This window comes from Ranitomeya imitator, chromosome 7 (assembly GCF_032444005.1).
Source record: "Ranitomeya imitator isolate aRanImi1 chromosome 7, aRanImi1.pri, whole genome shotgun sequence".
NCBI lineage: Eukaryota > Metazoa > Chordata > Amphibia > Anura > Dendrobatidae > Ranitomeya > Ranitomeya imitator.
In genome coordinates, this window is record NC_091288.1 from 142,308,096 (window position 1) to 142,333,732 (window position 25,637).

The 25,637-nt window shown below is 45.1% G+C and overlaps 1 protein-coding gene across 8 annotated transcripts in view; it reads right to left on the minus strand.

Moving 5' to 3' along the window:
* PMS1 (PMS1 homolog 1, mismatch repair system component) overlaps positions 1–25,637 on the minus strand; it is a 439,606-nt gene that overhangs the window by 342,149 nt on the left and 71,820 nt on the right. For 4 of the 8 annotated variants that reach the window (XR_011314688.1, XM_069733859.1, XM_069733858.1 and 1 more), the window contains 2 exons: positions 16,484–16,626; positions 6,598–6,780 (listed from right to left, as the gene is read on the minus strand). Coding sequence is in view for 6 of the 8 variants with exons in the window: in XM_069733859.1 (XP_069589960.1) it covers positions 6,598–6,780; positions 16,484–16,615 (315 nt within the window). In the remaining 2 variants the exon portion in view is untranslated. Of the gene's footprint in view, positions 1–6,597; positions 6,781–16,483; positions 16,627–16,914; positions 17,001–25,637 lie in introns of those variants that run through there. The other 4 variants (XM_069733861.1, XM_069733857.1, XM_069733856.1 and 1 more) reach the window with 2 other exon arrangements.

Consider the following 25,637-nt stretch of genomic DNA (forward strand, 5'->3'; position numbering starts at 1 on the left):
GTAACGAGTATAATCGCACATCACTACGGACAATCCCTTTAACTATGATTTATCACAATTTTGGGAAACGGAGTTCAAATTCCCTAGCCACACACAGGTCTGATTACTGCCACACCTGTTCTCAATCAAGAAATCACTCAAATTGGGGTTTGCCTGACAAAATTAAGTAGACCAAAACATCTTCAATACCGGAGATCTATCAGTCTGGAAAAGGTTATAAAGCCATTTTTTAAGCTTTGGGAGTCCAGTGAATCATGGTGAGAGCCATTATCCACAAATGGCAAAAACATGGAACAGTGATGAACCTTCCCAGGATTGGCCGGCCAACCAAAATTACCCCAAGAGAGCAGCGACGACTCATCAAGAGGTCACAAAAGACCCCACAACAATATTCAAAAAATTGCAGGCCTCACTTTCCTAAGTTAAGTTCAGTGTTCATGACTCCACCATAAGAAAGAGACTGGGCAGAAATGGCCTTAATGGCAGAGTTCCAAAACTAAAACCACTGCTGAGCAATAAGAACATAAAGGCTCCTCTCAGTTTTGCCAGAAAACATCTTGATGATCCCCAAGACTTTTGGGAGACTACTGTGTGGACTAACAAGGCAAAAGTTGAACATTATGGAAGGTGTATGTCCCAATACATTTGGGGTAGAAGTAACACATAATTTCAGAAAAGGAACATCATACCTATAGTAAAATATGGTGATGTCTGGGACTGTTTTGCTGTTTCAGAACCTGGAAAACTTGTTCTGGTAAATGGAACCATGAATGCTGCGGTTTACCAAAAAGTCTTGAATGAGAATGTCCGGCCAACTGGTTGTGACCTCAAGCTGAAGCGCACTTAGCAGTTCATGCTCGGAAACCCTCCAATGTGGCTGAATTATTACAATTCTGCAAAGATGAGTGTGCCAAACTTCCTACAGAGCGTTGTAAAAGACTTATTTGTGAGTTATCGCAAATGCTTGAATGCAGTTGTTGCAGCTAAGGGTGGACCAACCAGTTATTAGGTTTAGGGGGCAATCACTTTTTTCACACAGGGCCCTGTAGGTTTGGATTTCTTTTTACCTTAATAATAAAGACCATCATTGAAAAACTGAATTTTGTATTTACTTGTGTTATCTTTGAATAATATTTAAATATGTTTGGTGATCTGAAACATTTAAGCATGATAAACATGTAAAAGAATAGGATATCAAGAAGGGGACAAACACTTTTTCACACAAATGTAAATGCCACTTGTCAGAAATTTGCAATGGCACATAAGGAGTAAACAGAGGTTAATTATCTGTTCCAAGCTGGACAACATACCTAATCACTAGAGATCTCCTGAGTAGTAGGTACATATGCTAAATCAAGCCCAGCTGCTTATTTTATCACTTGAGCAATTGTTTCTCCAGCACTTTGAGTTCCTGATAAATCAAGTTAGTGACATAGAAGCTCAGCAGGAGCTCCCACCTCACTTAAGGTACCTTCACACTCAGCGACGCTGCAGCGATACCGACAACGATGTCGATCGCTGCAGCGTCGCTGTTTGGTCGCTGGAGAGCTGTCACACAGACAGCTTTCCAGCGACCAACGATGCCGGTAACCAGGGTAAACATCGGGTTACTAAGCGCAGGGCCGCGCTTAGTGTGGCACCCCTAGGGGTATTTGCCACAAAAATAGTTACTGACAGTAAATGCAAATACTAAAATAGCAAGACTGCACTACCACCTCCGGCCAGAAGGGGGAGCTCCAGAGACTCCCCTTGATCCATTCTGGTCTGAGAGAAGAACTGGCAGTTGGGCTAAGGAGCTGATAGTGAGAGGTCATACAGTTGAATCTCTAACAGCCCTGTGACTGTTACCAGGCCTAAATCACCGGCCTGAGGAGAAGAGGGATAGGGAAAAAGGACATTGTGAGAACCGGGTAGCATTAATCACTACCCAGAACAGGCGCAAAGACGGATACCGGATCCGTGGCTGTATTCATTACATATAATACAGCAACCGGAAATACGTGAGGTGATATCAGCTTCACTAGGGTCGGACGCAGCAACAGACACAGAGTTCAGCGGTACTCCTGGAGGGGGTAAGCCGATAAAAGGACTCGGGTTGCCCGTCGAACCAGGACCCGGAGGGGACAGATTGGGCCGGCAGCCAGTTCACATACAGCAGCAGGGCCACACAGAAATTGCGCACAATAAGAGGCGAAGACCCCGGCAGGGTCAAAGTAACTCAGAGTTCCCATACAGACTCCGGTGACAGGACTGGTTGTAAATCCTTTTTTGTTAAAGTAAACTGGTTAAACGTTTCAGTGCCTCAGTCTTTCATTTGGACAATAGCCATCTATCCAGGATTGGGATCATCACCGCTGGGAGAACCTGCTGCTGATCAAGTAAGTGCCTGTTCCCTCACGATACCCTTTACACTGTGCATTGCCTGAGGCCACAGCACCGGGTCAAGCCACCCGTGACACCCCCCTCAAGAGACAGACCCCATTGGTCCGGTGCTGGGTACCCCGGTCTCTTGGGCGTCACATTAGTAACCCGATGTTTACCCTGGTTACCATCGTAAAAGTAAAAAAAACAAACACTACATACTTACCTTCCGCTGTCTGTCCTCGGCGCTGTGCTTTCCTGCACTGACTGTGAGCACAGCGGCCGGAAAGCAGAGCGGTGACGTCACCACTGTGCTTTCCGGCTGGCCGGCGCTCACAGCCAGTGCAGAGAAGCACAGCGGGGGACAGACAGCGGAAGGTAAGTATGTACTGTTTGTTTGTTTTTTTAATTTTACGCTGGTAACCAGGGTAAACATCGGGTTACTAAGCGCAGCCCTGCGCTTAGTAACCCGATGTTAACCCTGGTTACCAGTGAAGACATCGCTGAATCGGCGTCACACACGCCGATTCAGCGATGTCTGCAGGGAGTCCAGCGACGAAATAAAGTGCTGGACTTTCTGCAGCGACCAACGACATCACAGCAGGATCCTGATCGCTGCTGCGTGTCAAACTGAACGATATCGCTAGCCAGGACGCTGCAACGTCACGGATCGCTAGCGATATCGTTCAGTGTGACGGTAACTTAACTTGATTTATTATGAGCTCAGGGGGACTGGCTCATGTGATAAAACAGGAAGGGAAGTGTTTTACCTCACAGTATGAATCTGCTGTGATCCCCTGCACGGGGATCCATGTTCCTGCACGGTCAGACACAGCCATTACACAGTACATTTATAAGATTATCTCAGCACAAGAACATTTTATTAATCATATCAAGTTGTGGAAATTATTATTATTCCAAGATCTATTGATTAAAATTAACTTTGCTTGTGGGAAAACCCCTTTAAGGATATTATTAGAGAGAAAACTAGGAGACAAGAAGCGCAATAGGGTCTTATCCAATGGTAAAGATAAATAAGAGATGTGGAACCACTCACCTGGTATAGTTCCAAGCCAGCAACATGAAACAGGTATATGTAGAGCTGCCGCAAGACACCGATCAAATACAGACCAGAGAAATTGATGTGCAAGCCGATGGTGTAATTCACTTGCGCTGCTGATAACACTCAAGGCAGAAGTAAAATCAAAGGAGTTTAATATTACAGGTTTTTAAAAGTCAACGCGTTTCAAGGTTCTACATGACCTCTTCATCCGGACAAAAACCAAATGTTGAAGAGCTCATGTAGAATCTTGAAACGCGTTGACTTTTAAAAACTTGTAATATTAAACTCCTTCGATTTTACTTCTGCCTTGAGTGTTAGGCTACTTTCACACTAGCGTCGGAATCTCCCCGTTGCAATGCGTCGGGGAGAGATTCCGACGCTAGCGTTTAACGTACTGCACAATGGAGGCAGCGGATGCATTTCTCCGGCACATCCGCTGCCCCATTGTAAGGTGCGGGGAGGTGGGGGCGGAGTTCCGGCCGCGCATGCGCGGTCGGAAAAAGCGGTCCGTCAGGAGCAAAAAAACGTTACATATAGCGTTTTTTGCTCCCGACGGTCTGCAAAAGCACGACACATCCGTCGGTCAACGGATGCGACGTGTGGCAATCCGTCGCAAATGCGTCGTCAATGCAAGTCTATGGGGAAAAAACGCATCCTGCAAGCACTTTTGTAGGATGCGTTTTTTCTGCAAAACGACGCATTGTGACGGATTGCAGAAAATGCTAGTGTGAAAGTAGCCTTATCAGCCGCGCAAGTGAATTACACCACCGGCTTGCACATCAATTTTTAAGGATATCATGTTATAGTCACTGATGCGTTGGGATATAACACCAGATGGCACATAAAATATGGCATTTCATTGATTTGATAGCATTAAGGAAAATGGGTATTCTCAAGTTGTCTCTTGAGTAGCTCAACGCAATGCACTCCTCCTTGAGTGACAGTTCTGGGAAGTAGAGTTGTAGTATTAGGCCACGTTCAGTATTTGGTCAGTATTTTACATCAGTATTTGTAAGCCAAAACCAGGAGTGGGTGATAAATCCAGAAGTGGTGACGTGTTTGAATTATGCTTTTCCTCTGATTATTCCACTTCTGATTTTAGCTCATTAATACTGATGTAAAATACTGTCCAAATACTGAACGTGTGCACGTAGCCTTAGTGGAATTTTAAGAATCTGTATTTACACAGAGATAATATGGCATTTGAACATGCACACAGCTCCAGAAAGTGAGAGCTGTGATAAGGAGAACTACTCTGGAAGGAGACTATTTTGGGGGCTGGTGATTTTGCAAGATTTATAAGAGCAGCTTGTCAGAAGCTGAAAGGTAGGGGAGCTAGAGGGACGTGAGCATGCAAATCAGCGGGTTGGAGAGAGATAGCCGGTATATAAGGAGTGAACTCCTCTCCAGGCATGCAACCACTATGTACTCTCTGCCACAGTCTGGGAAGGCACGAGTGACCGAGCTCCGTGGAAACCAGCTGTACACTATGAAAGTCAAAAGCTATCACTGCAGGAAAATGACAACAGACAAAAAGAGCAAGTACCGTATATACTCGAGTATAAGCCGAGATTTTCAGCCCAAATTTTAGGGCTGAAAGTGCCCCCCTCGGCTTATACTCGAGTCACGGTAGCGGTGGGGTCGGCAGGTGAGGGGGTGAGGGTGCTGAGGTATACTTACCTAGTCCCAGCGATCCTCGCGCTGTCCCTGCCGTCCCACGGGCTTCGGCGCTGCAGCTTCTTCCTCTCTTCAGCGGTCACGTGGGACCGCTCATTACAGAAATGAATAAGCGGCTCCACCTCCCATAGGGGCGGAGCCGCTTATTCATTTCTCTAATCAGCGGTGCCGGTGACCGCTGATAGAGAAAGAAGCTGCAGCGCCGAAGACAGGAGGGGACAGCGCGAGGATCGCCAGGACTAGGTGAGTATAGCATATTCACCTGTCCTCGTTCCAGCCGCCGGGCGCCGATCCATCTTCCCGGCCGGCGCCTCCATCTTCCCGGCGTCTGCGCTCTCTGACTGATCAGGCAGAGGGCGCGATGACGCATATAGTGTGCGCGGCGCCCTCTGCCTGATCAGTCAGAGCAGAGACGCCGGGAAGATGGAGGCGCCGGGACCGGACGCTGGGAGCTGCAATCAAGGGAGGTGAGTATGTGTTTTTTTTTTTTTATTGCAGCAGTAGCAGCGGCAGCACAGATTAATGTGGAGCATCTATGGGGCACAGTGAACGGTGCAGAGCACCGTATAAGGCACAGCTAGGGGGCACAATGAACGGTGCAGAGCACCGTATAAGGCACAGCTAGGGGGCACAATGAACGGTGCAGAGCACCGTATAAGGCACAGCTAGGGGGCACAATGAACGGTGCAGAGCACCGTATAAGGCACAGCTAGGGGGCACAATGAACGGTGCAGAGCACCGTATAAGGCACAGCTAGGGGGCACAATGAACGGTGCAGAGCACCGTATAAGGCACAGCTAGGGGGCACAATGAACGGTGCAGAGCACCGTATAAGGCACAGCTAGGGGGCACAATGAACGGTGCAGAGCACCGTATATGGCACAGCTAGGGGGCACAATGAACGGTGCAGAGCACCGTATAAGGCACAGCTAGGGGGCACAGTGAACGGTGCAGAGCACCGTATATGGCACAGCTAGGGGGCACAATGAACGGTGCAGAGCACCGTATATGGCACAGCTATGGGGCACAGTGAACGGTGCAGAGCACTGTATATGGCACAGCTAGGGGGCACAGTGAACGGTGCAGAGCACTATATGGGGCACAGCTATGGGGAAATATGAATGGTGTAGAGCACTATATGGCACAGCTATGGGGAAATAATGATCTATTTTTATTTTTGAAATTCACCGGTAGTTGCTGCATTTCCACCCTAGGCTTATACTCGAGTCAATAAGTTTTCCCAGTTTTTTGTGGCAAAATTAGGGGGGTCGGCTTATACTCGGGTCGGCTTATACTCGAGTATATACGGTAAATTGTAATTTTGCTTATTTTCATGCTAACCAACTAATTTAAGCAATTTCTTCTGTTGAGAATATCCCTTTAGTGATTGATAAACATTTTGTGTATTGGCAGATACACAGCAGCTGACTCCTACAGTCCGACAATTGAAAACCATATTGAGACAAACTTTTTTACAACTAATTTCCACAACTTACCTCAGCAATTGAGCAGATTGAACCCAGGGCTTCCCCACGAAACCCATATGTTTGCAAGGTTTCTAAATCTTCATAGCTAGATATTTTAGACGTATAATGCTTGATGCCCATAACAGATGTGTCTGCTGCTTTAATTCCAATTCCATTATCTCTGACCTCAATTTTATCAAAGCCAAAGTTTTCCTAAAAATTACAAACAGAAAATGCCAGAGGGTTTACTCAGAGACGCTTGTCAGAAAACAAACACCAAATCGTATCTCATGTTTAATAATAAAAGTCACCGAAAGCTGTGTGGTTAGAGTCCACGATTCAGAAAATCAAAGTGTGTCGAAACAGTTAAACTCTGGAGCGGAGCAGGGACAAAATTCTCCCTGCACTGCTGATCTCTGTTATGTAGGCCGTGGATTGAAACTGTAGGGACATCGTACTGTATAGAGGGGAACTGTAGGGACATCACACTGTATAGAGGAGAACTGGACATCATACTGTATACAGGGGAACTGTAGGAACATCACACTGTATAGAGGAGAACTGGACATCATACTGTATACAGGGGGAACTGTAGGAACATCATACTGTACAGAGGGGACCTGTAGGGACATCATACTGTATAGAGGGGACCTGTAGGGACATCATACTGTATAGAGGGGACCTGTAGGGACATCATACTGTACAGAGTGGCCCTATAGGGACATCATACTCTACAGAGGGGAACTGTAGGGACATCATAATGTATAGAGGGGAACTGTAGGGACATCATAATGTATAGAGGGGAACTGTAGGGACATCATACTGTATAGAGGAGAACTGGACATCATACTGTATACAGGGGGAACTGTAGGAACATCATACTGTATAGAGGGGACCTGTAGGGACATCATACTGTATAGAGGGGACCTGTAGGGACATCATACTGTACAGAGGGGAACTGTAGGGACATCATAATGTATAGAGGGGAACTGTAGGGACATCATAATGTAAAGAGGGGAACTGTAGGACATCATACTGTATAGAGCGGAAATGTGGGGATATCATACTGTACAGAGGGGAACTGTAGGGACATCATACTGTGTATAAGGGAGTTGTGGTGACACTGTGTACAGGGGAAGTCTCAGGGGACATTATTAGTGTTAAGATGACACTTCCTGCTTAAAATGTGGGCATTGTTTTCAAGGGCACTTGCACAGGGAATTACTACATTCTAGCAGTCTGTTTTTATAATCTAGAAGGCATAAAGAATACGTTTTACTTTATAAGAAACACAGTTGTGGCAATACTATGTGGGGCACCAAGATGAACATTGTTTGTGTACCACACAGTAGGTGCAGTAACAGGGACCCATACGTCAGCAGCGGCTCAGTATTGGGATATCAGCAGGATGGGAGTTTGCGATTACAGCACATACAACGATGTGCCACTCTGCTGGCATGCATTAAACAATGACAGCGGTGTTGGAAGGGAATCTGTCAGCAGGTAAGGGTTAAAAACACAGATTTCAATGATGTATCACATGTTAGGCTGTGTGCTGCCTGCTTACAACTAAGGTTTTATCAACTGGTGATTATCATGGTCTGGACAAAAGCATCGCATGCATTCTAGTTCAACTCCGCCCCTCCTGTGACAAGAAGCCCAATTTCAATAGAGTATGTACACAGAGTCTGGGGTGGGTGGGGGCAGCTTTCTACGGTTTGCTGCATTGCTAAATCTAAAAACTCTGTTGTCAAAACCGTTGCACCCAATAAACTAAGGGATACATGGTTGGATTCAGGGTCTCTTTGCCAAACCAGGGATTCAAGCTTTAGGAGGCTAATTTGCATATTCCAGGTGCCTTCTGGGAGAAGCGAAGTCTCCCTAAGCTAGAAGATCGTTGGGTACAGCCGGGACCAGCTGCTTCGAAAGCATCACCAAACCAGGGATTCAAGCTTTAGTAGGCTAATTTGCATATTCCAGGTGCCTTCTGGGAGAAGCGAAGTCTCCCTAAGCTAGAAGATCGTTGGGTACAGCCGGAACCAGCTGCTTCGAAAGCATCACCAAACCAGGGATTCAAGCTTTAGGAGGCTAATTTGCATATTCCAGGTGCCTTCTGGGAGAAGCGAAGTCTCCCTAAGCTAGAAGATCGTTGGGTACAGCCGGGACCAGCTGCTTCGAAAGCATCACCAAACCGCGAATTTTTGCCTGTAGGACATTATTGCAAGAGAGCTTGGCTGAGTAGATTACACAAGAAGGAAAACACACAGCAAGTCAGCAGGATCTAGGAGCAACATGGCAGATGTGACAACCTACATGGTGAGCTGCAGCATGTGCTACATGTTCACAGATCGACCAGAAGAAGAATCCAATTTCACCTGTCAGAAGTGTAGACTAGTGGCCCTTTTAGAAGAAAAGGTGCGGGGTCTGGAAGAAAGAATAGCAACTTTGAAACTCATCAAAGAGAATGAAGACTTTCTAGACAGAACAGAAGCATCTCTACTGGTCACAGAAGGTGCAAAAAGTGTCAGAGAACCTCCAAAAGCAGATGAGTGGAAGCATGTGACCAAAAGAAGCAAGAAGACCATGGAGAAATCACCAACCACACAACTGAAGAACCGATATCAAATCTTTGTAGAGGATGAAGATGGCACACCTAAGAATGAAGCAATACCAGCAAGCAAAAAAGAAAAGGGCACACAGCAACAAGTGACAGCAAAAAGTACAGCCAAGAAGCAACGAAGAGTGGTGGTGGTGGGAGACTCACTACTGAGAGGCACCGAAGCAGCCATCTGCAGACCGGACATAACTGCAAGAGAAGTATGCTGCCTTCCAGGTGCGATGATCAAGGATGTGACCGATAGGATACCAAAGCTCTTCAGCTCCAAGGACGTCCACCCATTTCTTCTGATACATGTTGGCACCAATGACACGGCAAGGAAGGACCTACCGACAATCTGCAAGGACTTTGAAGAGTTGGGGAAGAAAGTAAAGGAACTGGATGCACAGGTAGTTTTTTCTTCTATCCTTCCAGTAGACGGGCATGGCACCAGGAGATGGAACAGGATCCTTGATGCAAACAACTGGCTAAGACGATGGTGCAGACAACAAGGATTTGGATTCCTGGACCACGGTGTGAATCACTGGTATGATGGACTCCTCGCCAGAGACGGACTACACCTCAACAAACCTGGGAAACACACATTCGCCAGAAGACTCGCTACACTCATCAGGAGGGCGTTAAACTAGAAGAAGAGGGGACGGGAAGAAAAACATTAGACTCGAACAAAGACGACCCAGGAAAACATACTCAGAAGGGAGGTAAGAACATTTCTAAAACAATCCACAGTGAGGAGATTGGAACAAAACAAAATCCTCTAAACTGCATGCTCGCAAACGCCAGAAGCCTGACAAACAAGATGGAAGAACTAGAAGCAGAAATATCTACAGGTAACTTTGACATAGTGGGAATAACCGAGACATGGTTAGATGAAAGCTATGACTGGGCAGTTAACTTACAGGGTTACAGTCTGTTTAGAAAGGATCGTAAAAATCGGAGAGGAGGAGGGGTTTGTCTCTATGTAAAGTCTTGTCTAAAGTCCACTTTAAGGGAGGATATTAGCGAAGGGAATGAGGATGTCGAGTCCATATGGGTTGAAATTCATGGAGGGAAAAATGGTAACAAAATTCTCATTGGGGTCTGTTACAAACCCCCAAATATAACAGAAACCATGGAAAGTCTACTTCTAAAGCAGATAGATGAAGCTGCAACCCATAATGAGGTCCTGGTTATGGGGGACTTTAACTACCCGGATATTAACTGGGAAACAGAAACCTGTGAAACCCATAAAGGCAACAGGTTTCTGCTAATAACCAAGAAAAATTATCTTTCACAATTGGTGCAGAATCCAACCAGAGGAGCAGCACTTTTAGACCTAATACTATCTAATAGACCTGACAGAATAGCAAATCTGCAGGTGGTTGGGCATTTAGGAAATAGCGACCACAATATTGTGCAGTTTCACCTGTCGTTCACTAGGGGGACTTGTCAGGGAGTCACAAAAACATTGAACTTTAGGAAGGCAAAGTTTGAACAGCTTAGAGATGCCCTTAATCTGGTAGACTGGGACAATATCCTCAGAAATAAGAATACAGATAATAAATGGGAAATGTTTAAGAACATCCTAAATAGGCAGTGTAAGCGGTTTATACCTTGTGGGAATAAAAGGACTAGAAATAGGAAAAACCCAATGTGGCTAAACAAAGAAGTAAGACAGGCAATTAACAGTAAAAAGAAAGCATTTGCACTACTAAAGCAGGATGGCACCATTGAAGCTCTAAAAAACTATAGGGAGAAAAATACTTTATCTAAAAAACTAATTAAAGCTGCCAAAAAGGAAACAGAGAAGCACATTGCTAAGGAGAGTAAAACTAATCCCAAACTGTTCTTCAACTATATCAATAGTAAAAGAATAAAAACTGAAAATGTAGGCCCCTTAAAAAATAGTGAGGAAAGAATGGTTGTAGATGACGAGGAAAAAGCTAACATATTAAACACCTTCTTCTCCACGGTATTCACGGTGGAAAATGAAATGCTAGGTGAAATCCCAAGAAACAATGAAAACCCTATATTAAGGGTCACCAATCTAACCCAAGAAGAGGTGCGAAACCGGCTAAATAAGATTAAAATAGATAAATCTCCGGGTCCGGATGGCATACACCCACGAGTACTAAGAGAACTAAGTAATGTAATAGATAAACCATTATTTCTTATTTTTAGTGACTCTATAGCGACAGGGTCTGTTCCGCAGGACTGGCGCATAGCAAATGTGGTGCCAATATTCAAAAAGGGCTCTAAAAGTGAACCTGGAAATTATAGGCCAGTAAGTCTAACCTCTATTGTTGGTAAAATATTTGAAGGGTTTCTGAGGGATGTTATTCTGGATTATCTCAATGAGAATAACTGTTTAACTCCATATCAGCATGGGTTTATGAGAAATCGCTCCTGTCAAACCAATCTAATCAGTTTTTATGAAGAGGTAAGCTATAGGCTGGACCACGGTGAGTCATTGGACGTGGTATATCTCGATTTTTCCAAAGCGTTTGATACCGTGCCGCACAAGAGGTTGGTACACAAAATGAGAATGCTTGGTCTGGGGGAAAATGTGTGTAAATGGGTTAGTAACTGGCTTAGTGATAGAAAGCAGAGGGTGGTTATAAATGGTATAGTCTCTAACTGGGTCGCTGTGACCAGTGGGGTACCGCAGGGGTCGGTATTGGGACCTGTTCTCTTCAACATATTCATTAATGATCTGGTAGAAGGTTTACACAGTAAAATATCGATATTTGCAGATGATACAAAACTATGTAAAGCAGTTAATACAAGAGAAGATAGTATTCTGCTACAGATGGATCTGGATAAGTTGGAAACTTGGGCTGAAAGGTGGCAGATGAGGTTTAACAATGATAAATGTAAGGTTATACACATGGGAAGAGGGAATCAATATCACCATTACACACTGAACGGGAAACCACTGGGTAAATCTGACAGGGAGAAGGACTTTGGGATCCTAGTTAATGATAAACTTACCTGGAGCAGCCAGTGCCAGGCAGCAGCTGCCAAGGCAAACAGGATCATGGGGTGCATTAAAAGAGGTCTGGATACACATGATGAGAGCATTATACTGCCTCTGTACAAATCCCTAGTTAGACCGCACATGGAGTACTGTGTCCAGTTTTGGGCACCGGTGCTCAGGAAGGATATAATGGAACTAGAGAGAGTACAAAGGAGGGCAACAAAATTAATAAAGGGGATGGGAGAACTACAATACCCAGATAGATTAGCGAAATTAGGATTATTTAGTCTAGAAAAAAGACGACTGAGGGGCGATCTAATAACCATGTATAAGTATATAAGGGGACAATACAAATATCTCGCTGAGGATCTGTTTATACCAAGGAAGGTGACGGGCACAAGGGGGCATTCTTTGCGTCTGGAGGAGAGAAGGTTTTTCCACCAACATAGAAGAGGATTCTTTACTGTTAGGGCAGTGAGAATCTGGAATTGCTTGCCTGAGGAGGTGGTGATGGCGAACTCAGTCGAGGGGTTCAAGAGAGGCCTGGATGTCTTCCTGGAGCAGAACAATATTGTATCATACAATTATTAGGTTCTGTAGAAGGACGTAGATCTGGGTATTTATTATGATGGAATATAGGCTGAACTGGATGGACAAATGTCTTTTTTCGGCCTTACTAACTATGTTACTATGTTACTATGTTACTATATCATTCTGCTTTCACATGAGGCAGCAAATACCTGCTGACAGATTCCCTTTAACAGGATAACAACAATGGGTGGAGCTCAGGTCCACCAACAGCTGTTAGATGGAAATAATGGATGAAAAATTCAGCCACCATCTGCTGGGAAAGATTCTGACTCGGCTTGCGAACCCACATCAAAATCAAGTACCTGACATATGACATATCTGTACGTCATATGTCAGGAACGGGTGAAATGTAGATGAGCTGAATTTATATACATAAATAATATGTTTCAGGAGAGGAAGAAGTTGATTTATTTGTTGTTAAGGTACATTTTTAAAGTTCACCTCTGAAAAGAGGAAAGTCTCCTTTATTCAAGATATATCGTTGTAATTCTCTTTTAAGACATTAGATGGCTGCAATGCTCTGGTTATAGGCGACGCTTATAGTATTAATAGAAATATGTATTTTTATATTGTTAGAAAATTAAGCTTCTATTTTAATGGCCAGATCGACTGGGCATGTTGTACTGTAGATAATGGAGATAGATATCAGAATGTCTAGGTCATTATATTTCAGGGTTTTTGTCAGTCTTTCTTTTCCTACTCTCACTCCTCTCAGCTTCCTCCTTTTTGCCCATTTCCTACTCCACCTCTTCATCTTCCCTTTTCGCTGTCTATCTCTTTTCTTTTCTTCCTCTCCCCCCTATATCTCCTTTTCTCTGTCTACATCCTCTTTCTCCCTCGGTCTTCGCTTTCCTTCATTTCTCTTATTTTTTTCTTTAAGCTCACTTTTCCTTTTTTCCTCCCTTTCTCTTCTTCTCCACTCCTTCTCTCTCTTTTCTTATTCTTCTACTTTAAACAGAGGTCTGTTCACAACGGTAAAAAAAAGTGGAATTGGCTATCTCCATTTTCCCAGATTGGGCAAAACCTCCACAGGGATCCAAAATGATGCCAAGCTACAATGAACCAGAGAACTTAAAATGTGAGGTGGCATCTCAATAGGTTCTCTCACATGCAGAGATCACAGAAATGTGGCGACAGGGGAAAACATTCTCTAAGAGCATGGCAGCCCCAAAGATGGCGGTGTGAAGTAGGTAGGAGGGCATTCCAGCTTTCCCCCGACATATGTCTTCTTTCTTCCTCTCTCCGGGGACTCACTTGCTCCTTTTTTTCCAGCAAGGTCTTGCTGTGTCTGGTAGTGATCTGCTGTTGGTGCTGGAGACAGAGGGAGGATTAGGTCTCAGATTCTTCTCCTCAGGCCATAAATTTATTCCAAGGCTTCAGTGGAGGTAGTAGGTCTCACTGCTCCCTCACTATACACAGCAACCATGTGACCGCTGTATTTGGCGGAGGAGGCACTATCAGCGCCTCCTATTACTGTGTACACAGCGCTTCTTTAGTGCTGTGCATACAGTAATGGAGAAGGCACCGGTAGTAACATACTATCTGTGCCTTCTCTATGGAGACTTCGGTGTGTCTGTAACAGTTGGATCACCGCTTCCAATCACATGCAGCTGCGCTCCTATGCAGTAAAGTTTTACAACGTCAATGCAGAGAAGGTGCCAGATCGCCAGGACGTTTAAAGTCTTTGGGCGGTCTAAAAGCAATTAAAGGGAACTTGTCAGCAGGATCTCACCAGCAAACTATTTATATTCACATGCACTGTGTGCTTGTATTTTGATCACATGATACTTTTTATACATGTTGTCCTACTCCAAGCTGTTCAGGCTTGAGAGCCAACTACCAATTAAGTAAATCGGGTGATGTGCATCTCTGTAATGAGGAGGGGTGTTGTCTAATGACATCAAAACCCAATATAAGGTGTGCGTAATTATTAGCCAACTTCCTTTGCTTTGGCAAAATGGGTAAGAAGAGAGATTTGACGGGCTCTGAAAAGTCCAAAATTGTGAGAGGTCTTGCAGAGGGATGCAGCAGCCTTGAAATTGCCAAACTTTTGAAGCGTGATCACCGAACAATCAAGTGTTTCATGGCAAAAAGCCAACAGGGTCGCAAGAAGTGTATTGGGCAAAAAAGGCGCAAAATAACTGCCAATGAATTGAGGAAAATCAAGCGTGAAGCTTCCAAGATGCCATTTGCCACCAGTTTTGCCATATTTCAGAGCTGCAGCGTTACTGGAGTAACAAAAAGCACAAGGTGTGCGATACTCAGGGACATGGCCAAGGTAAGGAAGGCTGAAAAACGAACACCTTGGAACAAGAAACATAAGATAAAACGTCAAGACTCGGCCAAGAAATATCTTAAGACTGACTTTTCAAAGGTTTCATAGACTGATGAAATGAGAGTGACTCTTGATGGGCCAGATGGATGGGCCAGAGGCTGGATCAGTACAGGGCAGAGAGCTCCACTCCGACTCAGACGCCAGCAAGGTGGGGTACTGGTATGGACTGGTGTCATCAAAGATGAACTTGTGAGACCTTTTCAGGTTGAGGATGGAGTAAAGCACAACTCCCAGACCTACTGCCAGTTTCTGGAAGACAACTTCTTCAAGCAGTGGTACAGGAAGAAGTCGGTATCGTTCAAGAAAAACATGAATTTCATACAGGACAATGCTCCATCACATGCCTCCAACTACTCCACAGCGTCGCTGGCCAGTAAAGGTCTCAAGGAAGAAAAAATAATGACATGGCCCCCTTGTTCACCTGATCTGAACCCCATTGAGAAGCTGTGGTTCCTCATAAAATGTGAGATCTACAGGGAGGGAAAACAGTACACCTCTCGGAACAGTGTCTGGGTGGCTGTGGTGGCTGTTGCATGCAATGTTGATCGTAAACAGATCAAGCAACTGACAGAATCTATGGACGGAAGGCTGTTGAGTGTCATCATAAAGAAAGGTGGCTATATCGGTCAGTCATTTTTGGGGTTTTTGTTTTTGCATGTCATAAATGTTTATTTCTAAATTTTGTGCAGTTATATTGGTTTACCTGGTGAGATGGGAATATATTTGGTTTTTATTAAGTTGCCTAACAATTCTGCACAGTAATAGTTACCTGCACAAACAGATATCCTCCTAACATAGCCAAATCTAAAAAAAAAAAACCCACTCCAACTTCCAAAAATATTAAGCTTTGATATTTATGAGTCTTTTGGGTTGATTGAGAACATACTTGTTGATCAATAATAGAAATAATCCTCTAAAATACAACTTGCCTAATAATTCTGCACACAGTGTATAGCTCTTTTAAAGGTAAGTCCACCAATCCCTTTACAGTCCATTCCGGACAAATAAGCGTCTGACTTGATATGCAAATGAGGCTGTAGGTCTGAAACCTCTGTCGCTCCACCTCTATTCCACACCCAGCACTCCCTCCTCCTGTAGTAGAGCTGGAGTGACAAAGGCTTCAGCCTCATTTGCATATCAATACAAACGCTGATTTATCAGAAACAGAGGAGCAGGAGCAGACTGGCCATGTAAAGGTATTGCTGGACTTGTTTTTGAAAGAGCTACATGCACATATAAATAGTTTGGGGTGTGAAAGCATGTTCACAGATTTCCACTAGTGGACCCAATTAAAGGTAATGGTCTGACACATAGTGTGTCCATTATGAGATGCTGTAGATTTCTTCAGTGTGAAGGTATAAACATCGGAATATTAGCTCTTTTCATGCAAGAACAAAACAAAAAGAAAACAACATACCAGTTTCACCTCAACATTTGTAGCAAGTGCATCTAATGCATTCTCTACAAGTTCTTTTACGACACTGACCACTGCAGTTATCACTTGGGAGCTAGATAGCAGACGGACCGTGGACGAAGATAGCTGGTGCATATTGAGAAGAGCTAAAAAGCAAAAACATACAGTTAGCCAATAATACACTGAAAAATATCATAGTAGATTAAAGACAAATGCCATAGGTAAAAACCAGCGATTTTGCAATTTACATCTTATGAAAAGTCTTCTCTGTTCTCAATACAGACAGATTTTAAATGGTAATTACTACGAGTTATGTAAATAATTATATATCCGCGCTAGGAATACTCCCCTTTAATTTATATAGAACAGTAGACCGAGGAACAGCCCTTTATATCCTAATTACCACTTAGTCCCACTTCTATCTATGGTTGTACCTTTTAGACGCAGTGAAGACCTTCCGTTTTTGTTCAGTTTTACCCACTGGGCGCTTTTCAATGTAGATTTCGTCAAAGTTTGGATACTATAATGTAGAAATACTTTAATATTATGAGGGCGCACAAATCCTACCAAACGGATACGTAAAATCTATATATAAAAGGAACACATAAAACTGCATAAAAGAACCAATACAGTTGCGCTGAAGATACTGTCCAGGACGGAATTACCTCCTATAATGCGGTTGATTTTTCTCTCTTTCGTCGCTTGGAGAAGTCCTCCTGATGTGACCTGACATTCAGGTAAACTCACCAACTTCGGCGGGTGGTGAGCGCTGCTCCGGCCGGTAGCAACGCTCTAACACAGCCGCTGTTTCTGCTTTAGCAGCGTGGGGTGGCTGCGCGCTGTAAAAGTTAGCCGCTCGGTCTCCCGACAGTACAGGACCTAGCGTGACGTCACAGTCACGTGTTCACACACGTGACTGGCTACGGATAGCGCGATGGACCAAAAACCGACGCGTTTCGGAATAAACGTATTCCTTCTTCTACGTATCCGTTTGGTAGGATTTGTGCGCCCTCATAATATTAAAGTATTTCTACAGCGCGCAGCCACCCCACGCTGCTAAAGCAGAAACAGCGGCTGTGTTAGAGCGTTGCTACCGGCCGGAGCAGCGCTCACCACCCGCCGAAGTTGGTGAGTTTACCTGAATGTCAGGTCACATCAGGAGGACTTCTCCAAGCGACGAAAGAGAGAAAAATCAACCGCATTATAGGAGGTAATTCCGTCCTGGACAGTATCTTCAGCGCAACTGTATTGGTTCTTTTATGCAGTTTTATGTGTTCCTTTTATATATAGATTTTACGTATCCGTTTGGTAGGATTTGTGTGCCCTCATAATATTAAAGTATTTCTACATTATAGTATCCAAACTTTGACGAAATCTACATTGAAAAGCGCCCAGTGGGTAAAACTGAACAAAAACGGAAGGTCTTCACTGCGTCTAAAAGGTACAACCATAGATAGAAGTGGGACTAAGTGGTAATTAGGATATAAAGGGCTGTTCCTCGGTCTACTGTTCTATATAAATTAAAGGGGAGTATTCCTAGCGCGGATATATAATTATTTACATTACTTTTAGTATACGACACAGATAAGTGGTACTGTGACAATATCTGCTGCAAGGAAGTAGTGTAGCAAGCGCCACTGATATATTCTCTATACGAAATTACTACGAGTTGCCTCGGTTACTGTCACTTCTGCCATCTATCTGGGGTTGGTAATATTTAGCGTAATGAGTGCAGTGCTTACAAGCTCACTGCTATAGAGCTAATAAGCAATACTGAAGCAGGGAAGATGGCTGGATACAGCCAGCTTCTGGGTCTCTGCTTGCAGCATCAGAGAGTGCACAGGTAAAGCCATTGGTCGAGTGGATCATCAAGAGTGCCCTGTGGCCTGGAAAGCGGGAAACCAGGAGGCAGGAGAGCGGTGCATTCCTGAAGAATAAATTATTAAGGGATGAATATCTTAAATGCTTCACATTTAAAAAATTTTATTAAAAAAAAAAGAAAAAAAGAAGTATAACGAACGGTACATACATCTACAAGGCAGATTAGGACTACTAATCTATTGGAATTAATTTAAAAAATTTGCATCACAGATTCAACATGTTTTACCAAGCTATTTAGCCAACTTTAATATCAACACAAACCCCTACAAAGTTAAACCATATACAGCAGGTGAAGTAAGTATAGAATACTAGATGGTGGCCCGATTCTAACGCATCGGGTATTCTAGAATATGTATGTGCACGTAGTACATTGCCCAGCCACATAGTACAGTCATGGCCAGAAGTTTTGAGAATGACACCAAAATTATATTTTCACATGATCTGCTGCCCTCTGGTTTTTATTAGTGTTTGTCTGATGTTTATATCACATACAGAAATATAATCGCAATCATATTATGAGTACCAATAGGTTATATTGACAGTTAGAATGAGTTAATGCAGCAAGTCAATATTTGCTGTGTTGACCCTTCTTCTTCAAGACCTCTGCAATTCTCCCTGGCATGCTCTCAATCAACTTCTGGACCAAATCCTGACTGATAGCAGTCATTCTTGCATAATCAATGCTTGCATTTTGCCAGAATTTGTTGGTTTTTGTTTGCCCACCCGTCTCTTGATGATTGACCACAAGTTCTCAATGGGATTAAGATCTGGTGAGTTTCCAGGCCATGGACCCAAAATCTCTATGTTTTGTTCCATGAGCCATTTAGTTATCACCTTTGCTTTATGCAGTGGCGTAACTACAAAGTGAGGGGCCCCGATGCGAACTTTCAAATGGGGCCCCCCCGCGCCAAAATATTTCCCACCGAAATTCACATTTTCCCTATTCATTTCGCACACTATAGTTGTGTTGCAATGTTGTGTAGTCTGACCTAATACTGCCCTGTACTCGCTGAGAAAAATGATTTTATAACTAACATGTCCCTATAGTAATATGTCCTCCCTCGCTCTAATTCCAAGCGCACTCCCGGCGTTTGAAATCTGTGTGCTGTTTCTTCCTGGTATGACGCTGCAGTGCGTCATTTCCAGACCTGTGCAGTGTGGGGGTGTATTGGGTGTACTGGTTGGCTCTGGAGCATACGCACTGCACATTCTGACACTGGCAAGCACACGCTATACTCCCCCACAGTGCACATGCTGGGCTCTGCCCACAGCCGTGTACAGCCCGTACACACACGGCTTCGCTCCGAGAACCCGTACACACACGGCTCCGCTCCGTACACCTTGTACACACGCGGCTCCGCTCCGTACACCTTGTACACACGGCTTCGCTCCGAGAACTTCGTACACCTTGTACACACGCGGCTCCGCTCCCTACACCTTGTACACACGCGGCTCCGCTCCCTACACCTCGTACACACGCGGCTCCGCTCCCTACACCTTGTACACATGCGGCTCCGCTCTTTACACCTTGTTCACACACGGCTCTGCTCCATACACCTTGTACACACGCGGCTCCGCTCCTTACACCTTGTACACACGCGGCTCCACTCCTTACACCTTGTACACACGCGGCTCCGCTCCATACACCTCTTACACACGCGGCTCCGCTCCATACACCTCTTAAACACGCAGCACCACTCCATACACCCCATACATACACGAATCCGCTCACCTCTTTCACCCACGGCTCAGCTTTGTACACCTCGTACACACCTGACTCCGCTCCGTACACATTGCTCCACTACACACATACACGGCTCCGCTCTGTACACCTTGTACACACACGGCTCTGTTACATAAACATCCCCTCATTCAGCACCATGACAATCAAGCACAGCAGAGTCCTGCATAGTGCATACACTGAGGACACTGATCATGTGACCCCTGACTCCTCCCCTCCTGTGACCTCATCACAGGTCCTGTGCGCACAGAACAGGTGTGTGTGTGTGTGTGTCAGGTGTAAGCAGCACATCACTCACCAGCTAATGCCTGCCATCTCTCCAGCTTCAGTCAGTGACACGCACAGCCCTTCTGCTAGGTCACATGTCCTTCACGGACACGCCCACTCTCCGCACACTGCTGAAAGTCTGGGGAAGCTGTGGGCGTGGCCAGCAGGATGCGTGCGTGACTTGTCTCCTTCCCCTGCTACTTGTTTGCTGGACTGGGCGGGCCCTGAAAACACTGTGGGCCCCGTCGCAGTCGCGACCCCTGCGACCGCAGTTGTTACGCCCCTGGCTTTATGGCAAGGTGATCCATCATGCTGGAAAAGGCATTGTTGGGCGCCAAACTGCTCTTGGACGGTTGGGAGAAGTTGCTCTTGGAGGACATTCTGGTACCATTCTTTATTCATGGCTGTGTTTTTAGGCAAGACTGTGAGTGAGCCGATTCCCTTGGCTGAGAAGCAACCCCACACATGAATGGTTTCAGGATGCTTTACAGTTGGCATGAGACAAGACTGGTGGTAGCGCTCACCTCTTCTTCTCCGAATAAGCTGTTTTCCAGATGTCCCAAACAATCGAAAAGGGGATTCATCAGAGAAAATGACTTTGCCCCAGTCCTCAGCAGTCCACTCCCTGTACCTTTTGCAGAATATCAGTTGGTCCCTGATGTTTTTTCTGGAGAGAAGTGGCTTCTTTGCTGCCCTCCTTGAAACCAGGCCTTGCTCAAAGAGTCTCCGCCTCACAGTGCGTGCAGAAGCACTCACACCAGCCTGCTGCCATTCCTAAGCAAGCTTAGCACTGCTGGTAGTCCGATCCCGCAGCTGAAACAGTTTTAAGATACGGTCCTGGCACTTGCTGGTCTTTCTTGGGCGCCCTGGAGCCTTTTTGACAACAATGGAAGCTCTCTCCTTGAAGTTCTTGATGATGCGATAGATTGTTGACTGAGGTGCAATCTTTCTAGCTGCGATACTCTTCCCTGTTAGGCCATTTTTGTGCAGTGCAATGATGGCTGCACGTGTTTCTTTAGAGATAACCATGGTTAACTGAAGAGAAACAATGATACCAAGCACCAGCCTCCTTTTAAAGTGTCCAGTGATGTCATTCTTACCTAATCATGACTGATTGATCGCCGGCCCTGTCCTCATCAACACTGTCACGATTCCCCTGACCGCTGTCACCAATTGGTCAGGATTCCCACCGTGACCGTCACCCCTACGTCACGGATTGAGGTGACTTTAGGCCAACAGACGGCTATCACATGTGCAGGGGGGCTTATCTTAGTTATCTGTTGTGAATTCTGTGGCAGAGCTCCCTCCTGTGGTTACAAGTGGTACTTCGGCTGATTCTCTCTGGGAGCTTACGTTTGTGGAGGAAAGTGGTACTGCGGCTTCTGAGTTTCCTCCCTCAGGTGATCTGATGAGGTCGTTAGGTGCTTCTCTACTTAACTCCACCTAATGCTTTGATCCTGGCTTCCTGTCAATGTTCCAGTGTTGGACTTGTTTTTCCCTGGATCATTCCTGTGGCCTGCTGCTCTGCATAGCTAAGTGCTTCTTTGCTATTTGTTTGCTATTTTTTCTGTCCAGCTTGTCTAATTGTTTTGCTGGAAGCTCTGGGACGCAAAGGGTGTACCTCCGTGCCGTTAGTTCGGTACGGAGTGTCTTTTTGCCCCCTTTGCGTGGTTTTCTTTAGGGTTTTGTGTAGACCGCAAAGTTATCTTTCCTATCCTCGCTCTGTTAAGAAAGTCGGGCCTCACTTTGCTGAATCTATTTCATCCCTACGTTTGTCTTTTCATCTTTACTCACAGTCATATGTGGGGGGCTGCCTTTTCCTTTGGGGTATTTCTCTGAGGCAAGGTAGGCTTATTTTCTATCTTCAGGCTAGTTAGTTTCTCAGGCTGTGCCGAGTTGCATAGGCAGAGTTAGGCGCAATCCACGGCTGCCTCTAGTGTTGTTTGGAGAGGATTAGGGATTGCGGTCTGCAGAGTTCCCACGTCTCAGAGCTCGTTCTATTATTTTGGGTTATTGTCAGATCACTGTATGTGCTCTGACCGCTATGTCCATTGTGATACTGAATTGCCTATCACAACACTACAGGAAGCCAAAAGTGCTAATGATTCTCAATAGAGGGAAAAAAGAAGTTCTGAGACCATTTTTTTTTTCTTTGCACTGTGTTTTGCCTTTTTTTCCCCCTAGACATTTGGGTGGTTCAGGACACAGGTGTAGCAATGGACATTAAAGGTCTGTCTTCATGTGTGGATCAGCTCACGGCAAGAGTTCAAAATATTCAAGATTTTGTGGTTCAGAATTCTTTGTTAGAACCGAGAATTCCTATTCCAGATTTGTTTATTGGAGATAGAACTAAATTTCTGAGTTTCAAAAATAATTGTAAACTATTTCTGGCTTTGAAACCTCGCTCCTCTGGTGACCCAGTTCAACAGGTTAGGATCGTCATTTCTTTTTTGCGTGGCGACCCTCAGGACTGGGCATTTTCTCTTGCGTCAGGAGATCCTGCATTAAGAAATATCGATGTGTTTTTCCTGGCGCTTGGATTGCTGTACGATGAGCCTAATTCAGTGGATCAGGCAGAAAAAAAATTTCTGGCTCTTTGTCAGGCTCAGGATGAGATAGAGGTATATTGTCAGAAATTTAGAAAGTGGTCCGTGCTCACTCAATGGAATGAATCTGCGCTGGCAGCTATATTCAGAAAGGGTCTCTCTGAAGCCCTTAAGGATGTCATGGTGGGATTTCCTATGCCTGCTGGTTTGAATGAGTCTATGTCTTTGGCCATTCAGATCGGTCGACGCTTGCATGAGCGTAAATCTGTGCACCATTTGGCGGTATTACCTGAGCTTAAACCTGAGCCTATGCAGTGCAATAGGACTTTGACCAGAGTTGAACGTCAAGAACACAGACATCTGAATGGGCTGTGTTTCTACTGTGGTGATTCCACTCATGCTATCTCTGATTGTCCTAAGCGCACTAAGCGGTTCGCTAGTTCTGCCACCATTGGTACAGTACGGTCAAAATTTCTTCTGTCCGTTACCTTGATCTGCTCTTTGTCATCGTATTCTGTGATGGCGTTTGTGGATTCAGGCGCTGCCCTGAATTTGATGGACTTGGAATATGATAAGCGTTGTGGGTTTTTCTTGGAGTCCTTGCAGTGTCCTATTCCATTGAGAGGAATTGATGCTACGCCTTTGGCCAAGAATAAGCCTCAATACTGGACCCAGCTGACCATGTGCATGGCTCCTGCACATCAGGAGGTTATTCGCTTTCTGGTGTTGCATAATCTGCATGATGTGGTCGTGTTGGGGTTGCCATGGCTACAAGCCCATAATCCAGTATTGGATTGGAAATCCATGTCGGTGTCCAGCTGGGGTTGTCAGGGGGTACATGGTGATGTTCCATTTCTGTCAATTTCGTCATCCACCCCTTCTGAGGTTCCAGAGTTCTTGTCTGATTACCGGGATGTATTTGATGAGCCCAAGTCCGATACCCTACCTCCGCATAGGGATTGTGATTGTGCTATCAATTTGATTCCTGGTAGTAAATTCCCAAAAGGTCGACTGTTTAATTTATCCGTGCCTGAGCACACCGCTATGCGCAGTTATGTGAAGGAATCCCTGGAGAAGGGGCATATTCGCCCGTCATCGTCGCCATTAGGAGCAGGGTTCTTTTTTGTAGCCAAAAAGGATGGTTCGCTGAGACCTTGTATACATTACCGCCTTCTTAATAAGATCACGGTTAAATTTCAGTACCCCTTGCCATTGTTATCTGATTTGTTTGCTCGGATTAAGGGGGCTAGTTGGTTCACCAAGATAGATCTTCGTGGTGCGTATAATCTGGTGCGAATCAGGCGAGGCGATGAATGGAAAACTGCATTTAATACGCCCGAGGGTCATTTTGAGTATCTAGTGATGCCATTCGGACTTGCCAATGCTCCATCAGTGTTTCAGTCTTTTATGCATGACATCTTCCGAGAGTACCTGGATAAATTCCTGATTGTGTACTTGGATGACATTTTGATCTTCTCGGATGATTGGGAGTCTCATGTGAAGCAGGTCAGAACGGTTTTTCAGGTCCTGCGTGCTAATTCTTTGTTTGTGAAGGGATCAAAGTGTCTCTTTGGTGTGCAGAAGGTTTCATTTTTGGGGTTCATCTTTTCCCCTTCTACTATCGAGATGGATCCTGTTAAGGTCCAAGCCATCCATGATTGGACTCAGCCGACATCTCTGAAAAGTCTGCAAAAGTTCCTGGGCTTTGCTAATTTTTATCGTCGCTTCATCTGCAATTTTTCTAGTATTGCCAAACCATTGACCGATTTGACCAAGAAGGGTGCTGATGTGGTCAATTGGTCTTCTGCTGCTGTGGAGGCTTTTCAGGAGTTGAAGCGTCGTTTTTCTTCTGCCCCTGTGTTGTGTCAACCAGATGTTTCTCTTCCGTTCCAGGTCGAGGTTGATGCTTCTGAGATTGGAGCAGGGGCTGTTTTGTCGCAGAGAGGTTCTGATTGCTCAGTGATGAAACCATGCGCTTTTTTTTTCCAGGAAGTTTTCGCCTGCTGAGCGAAATTATGATGTGGGCAACCAAGAGTTGCTGGCCATGAAGTGGGCATTCGAGGAGTGGCGTCATTGGCTTGAAGGAGCTAAGCATCGCGTGGTGGTATTGACTGATCATAAGAACTTGACTTATCTCGAGTCTGCTAAGCGGTTGAATCCTAGACAGGCTCGTTGGTCGCTGTTTTTTGCCTGTTTTGACTTTGTGATTTCGTACCTTCCGGGCTCTAAAAATGTGAAGGCGGATGCTCTGTCTAGGAGTTTTGTGCCCGACTCTCCGGGTTTGTCTGAGCCGGCGGGTATACTCAAGGAAGGAGTAATTGTGTCTGCCATCTCCCCTGATTTGCGGCGGGTGCAGCAAAAATTTCAGGCTAATAAACCTGATCGTTGTCCTGCGGAGAGACTGTTTGTCCCTGATAGGTGGACGAATAAAGTTATCTCTGAGGTTCATTGTTCGGTGTTGGCTGGTCATCCTGGAATCTTTGGTACTAGAGAGTTAGTGGCTAGATCCTTTTGGTGGCCATCTCTGTCGCGGGATGTGCGTACTTTTGTGCAGTCCTGTGGGATTTGTGCTCGGGCTAAGCCCTGCTGTTCTCGTGCCAGTGGGTTGCTTTTGCCCTTGCCGGTCCCGAAGAGGCCTTGGACACATATCTCTATGGATTTTATTTCAGATCTTCCCGTTTCTCAAAAGATGTCAGTCATTTGGGTGGTCTGTGATCGCTTT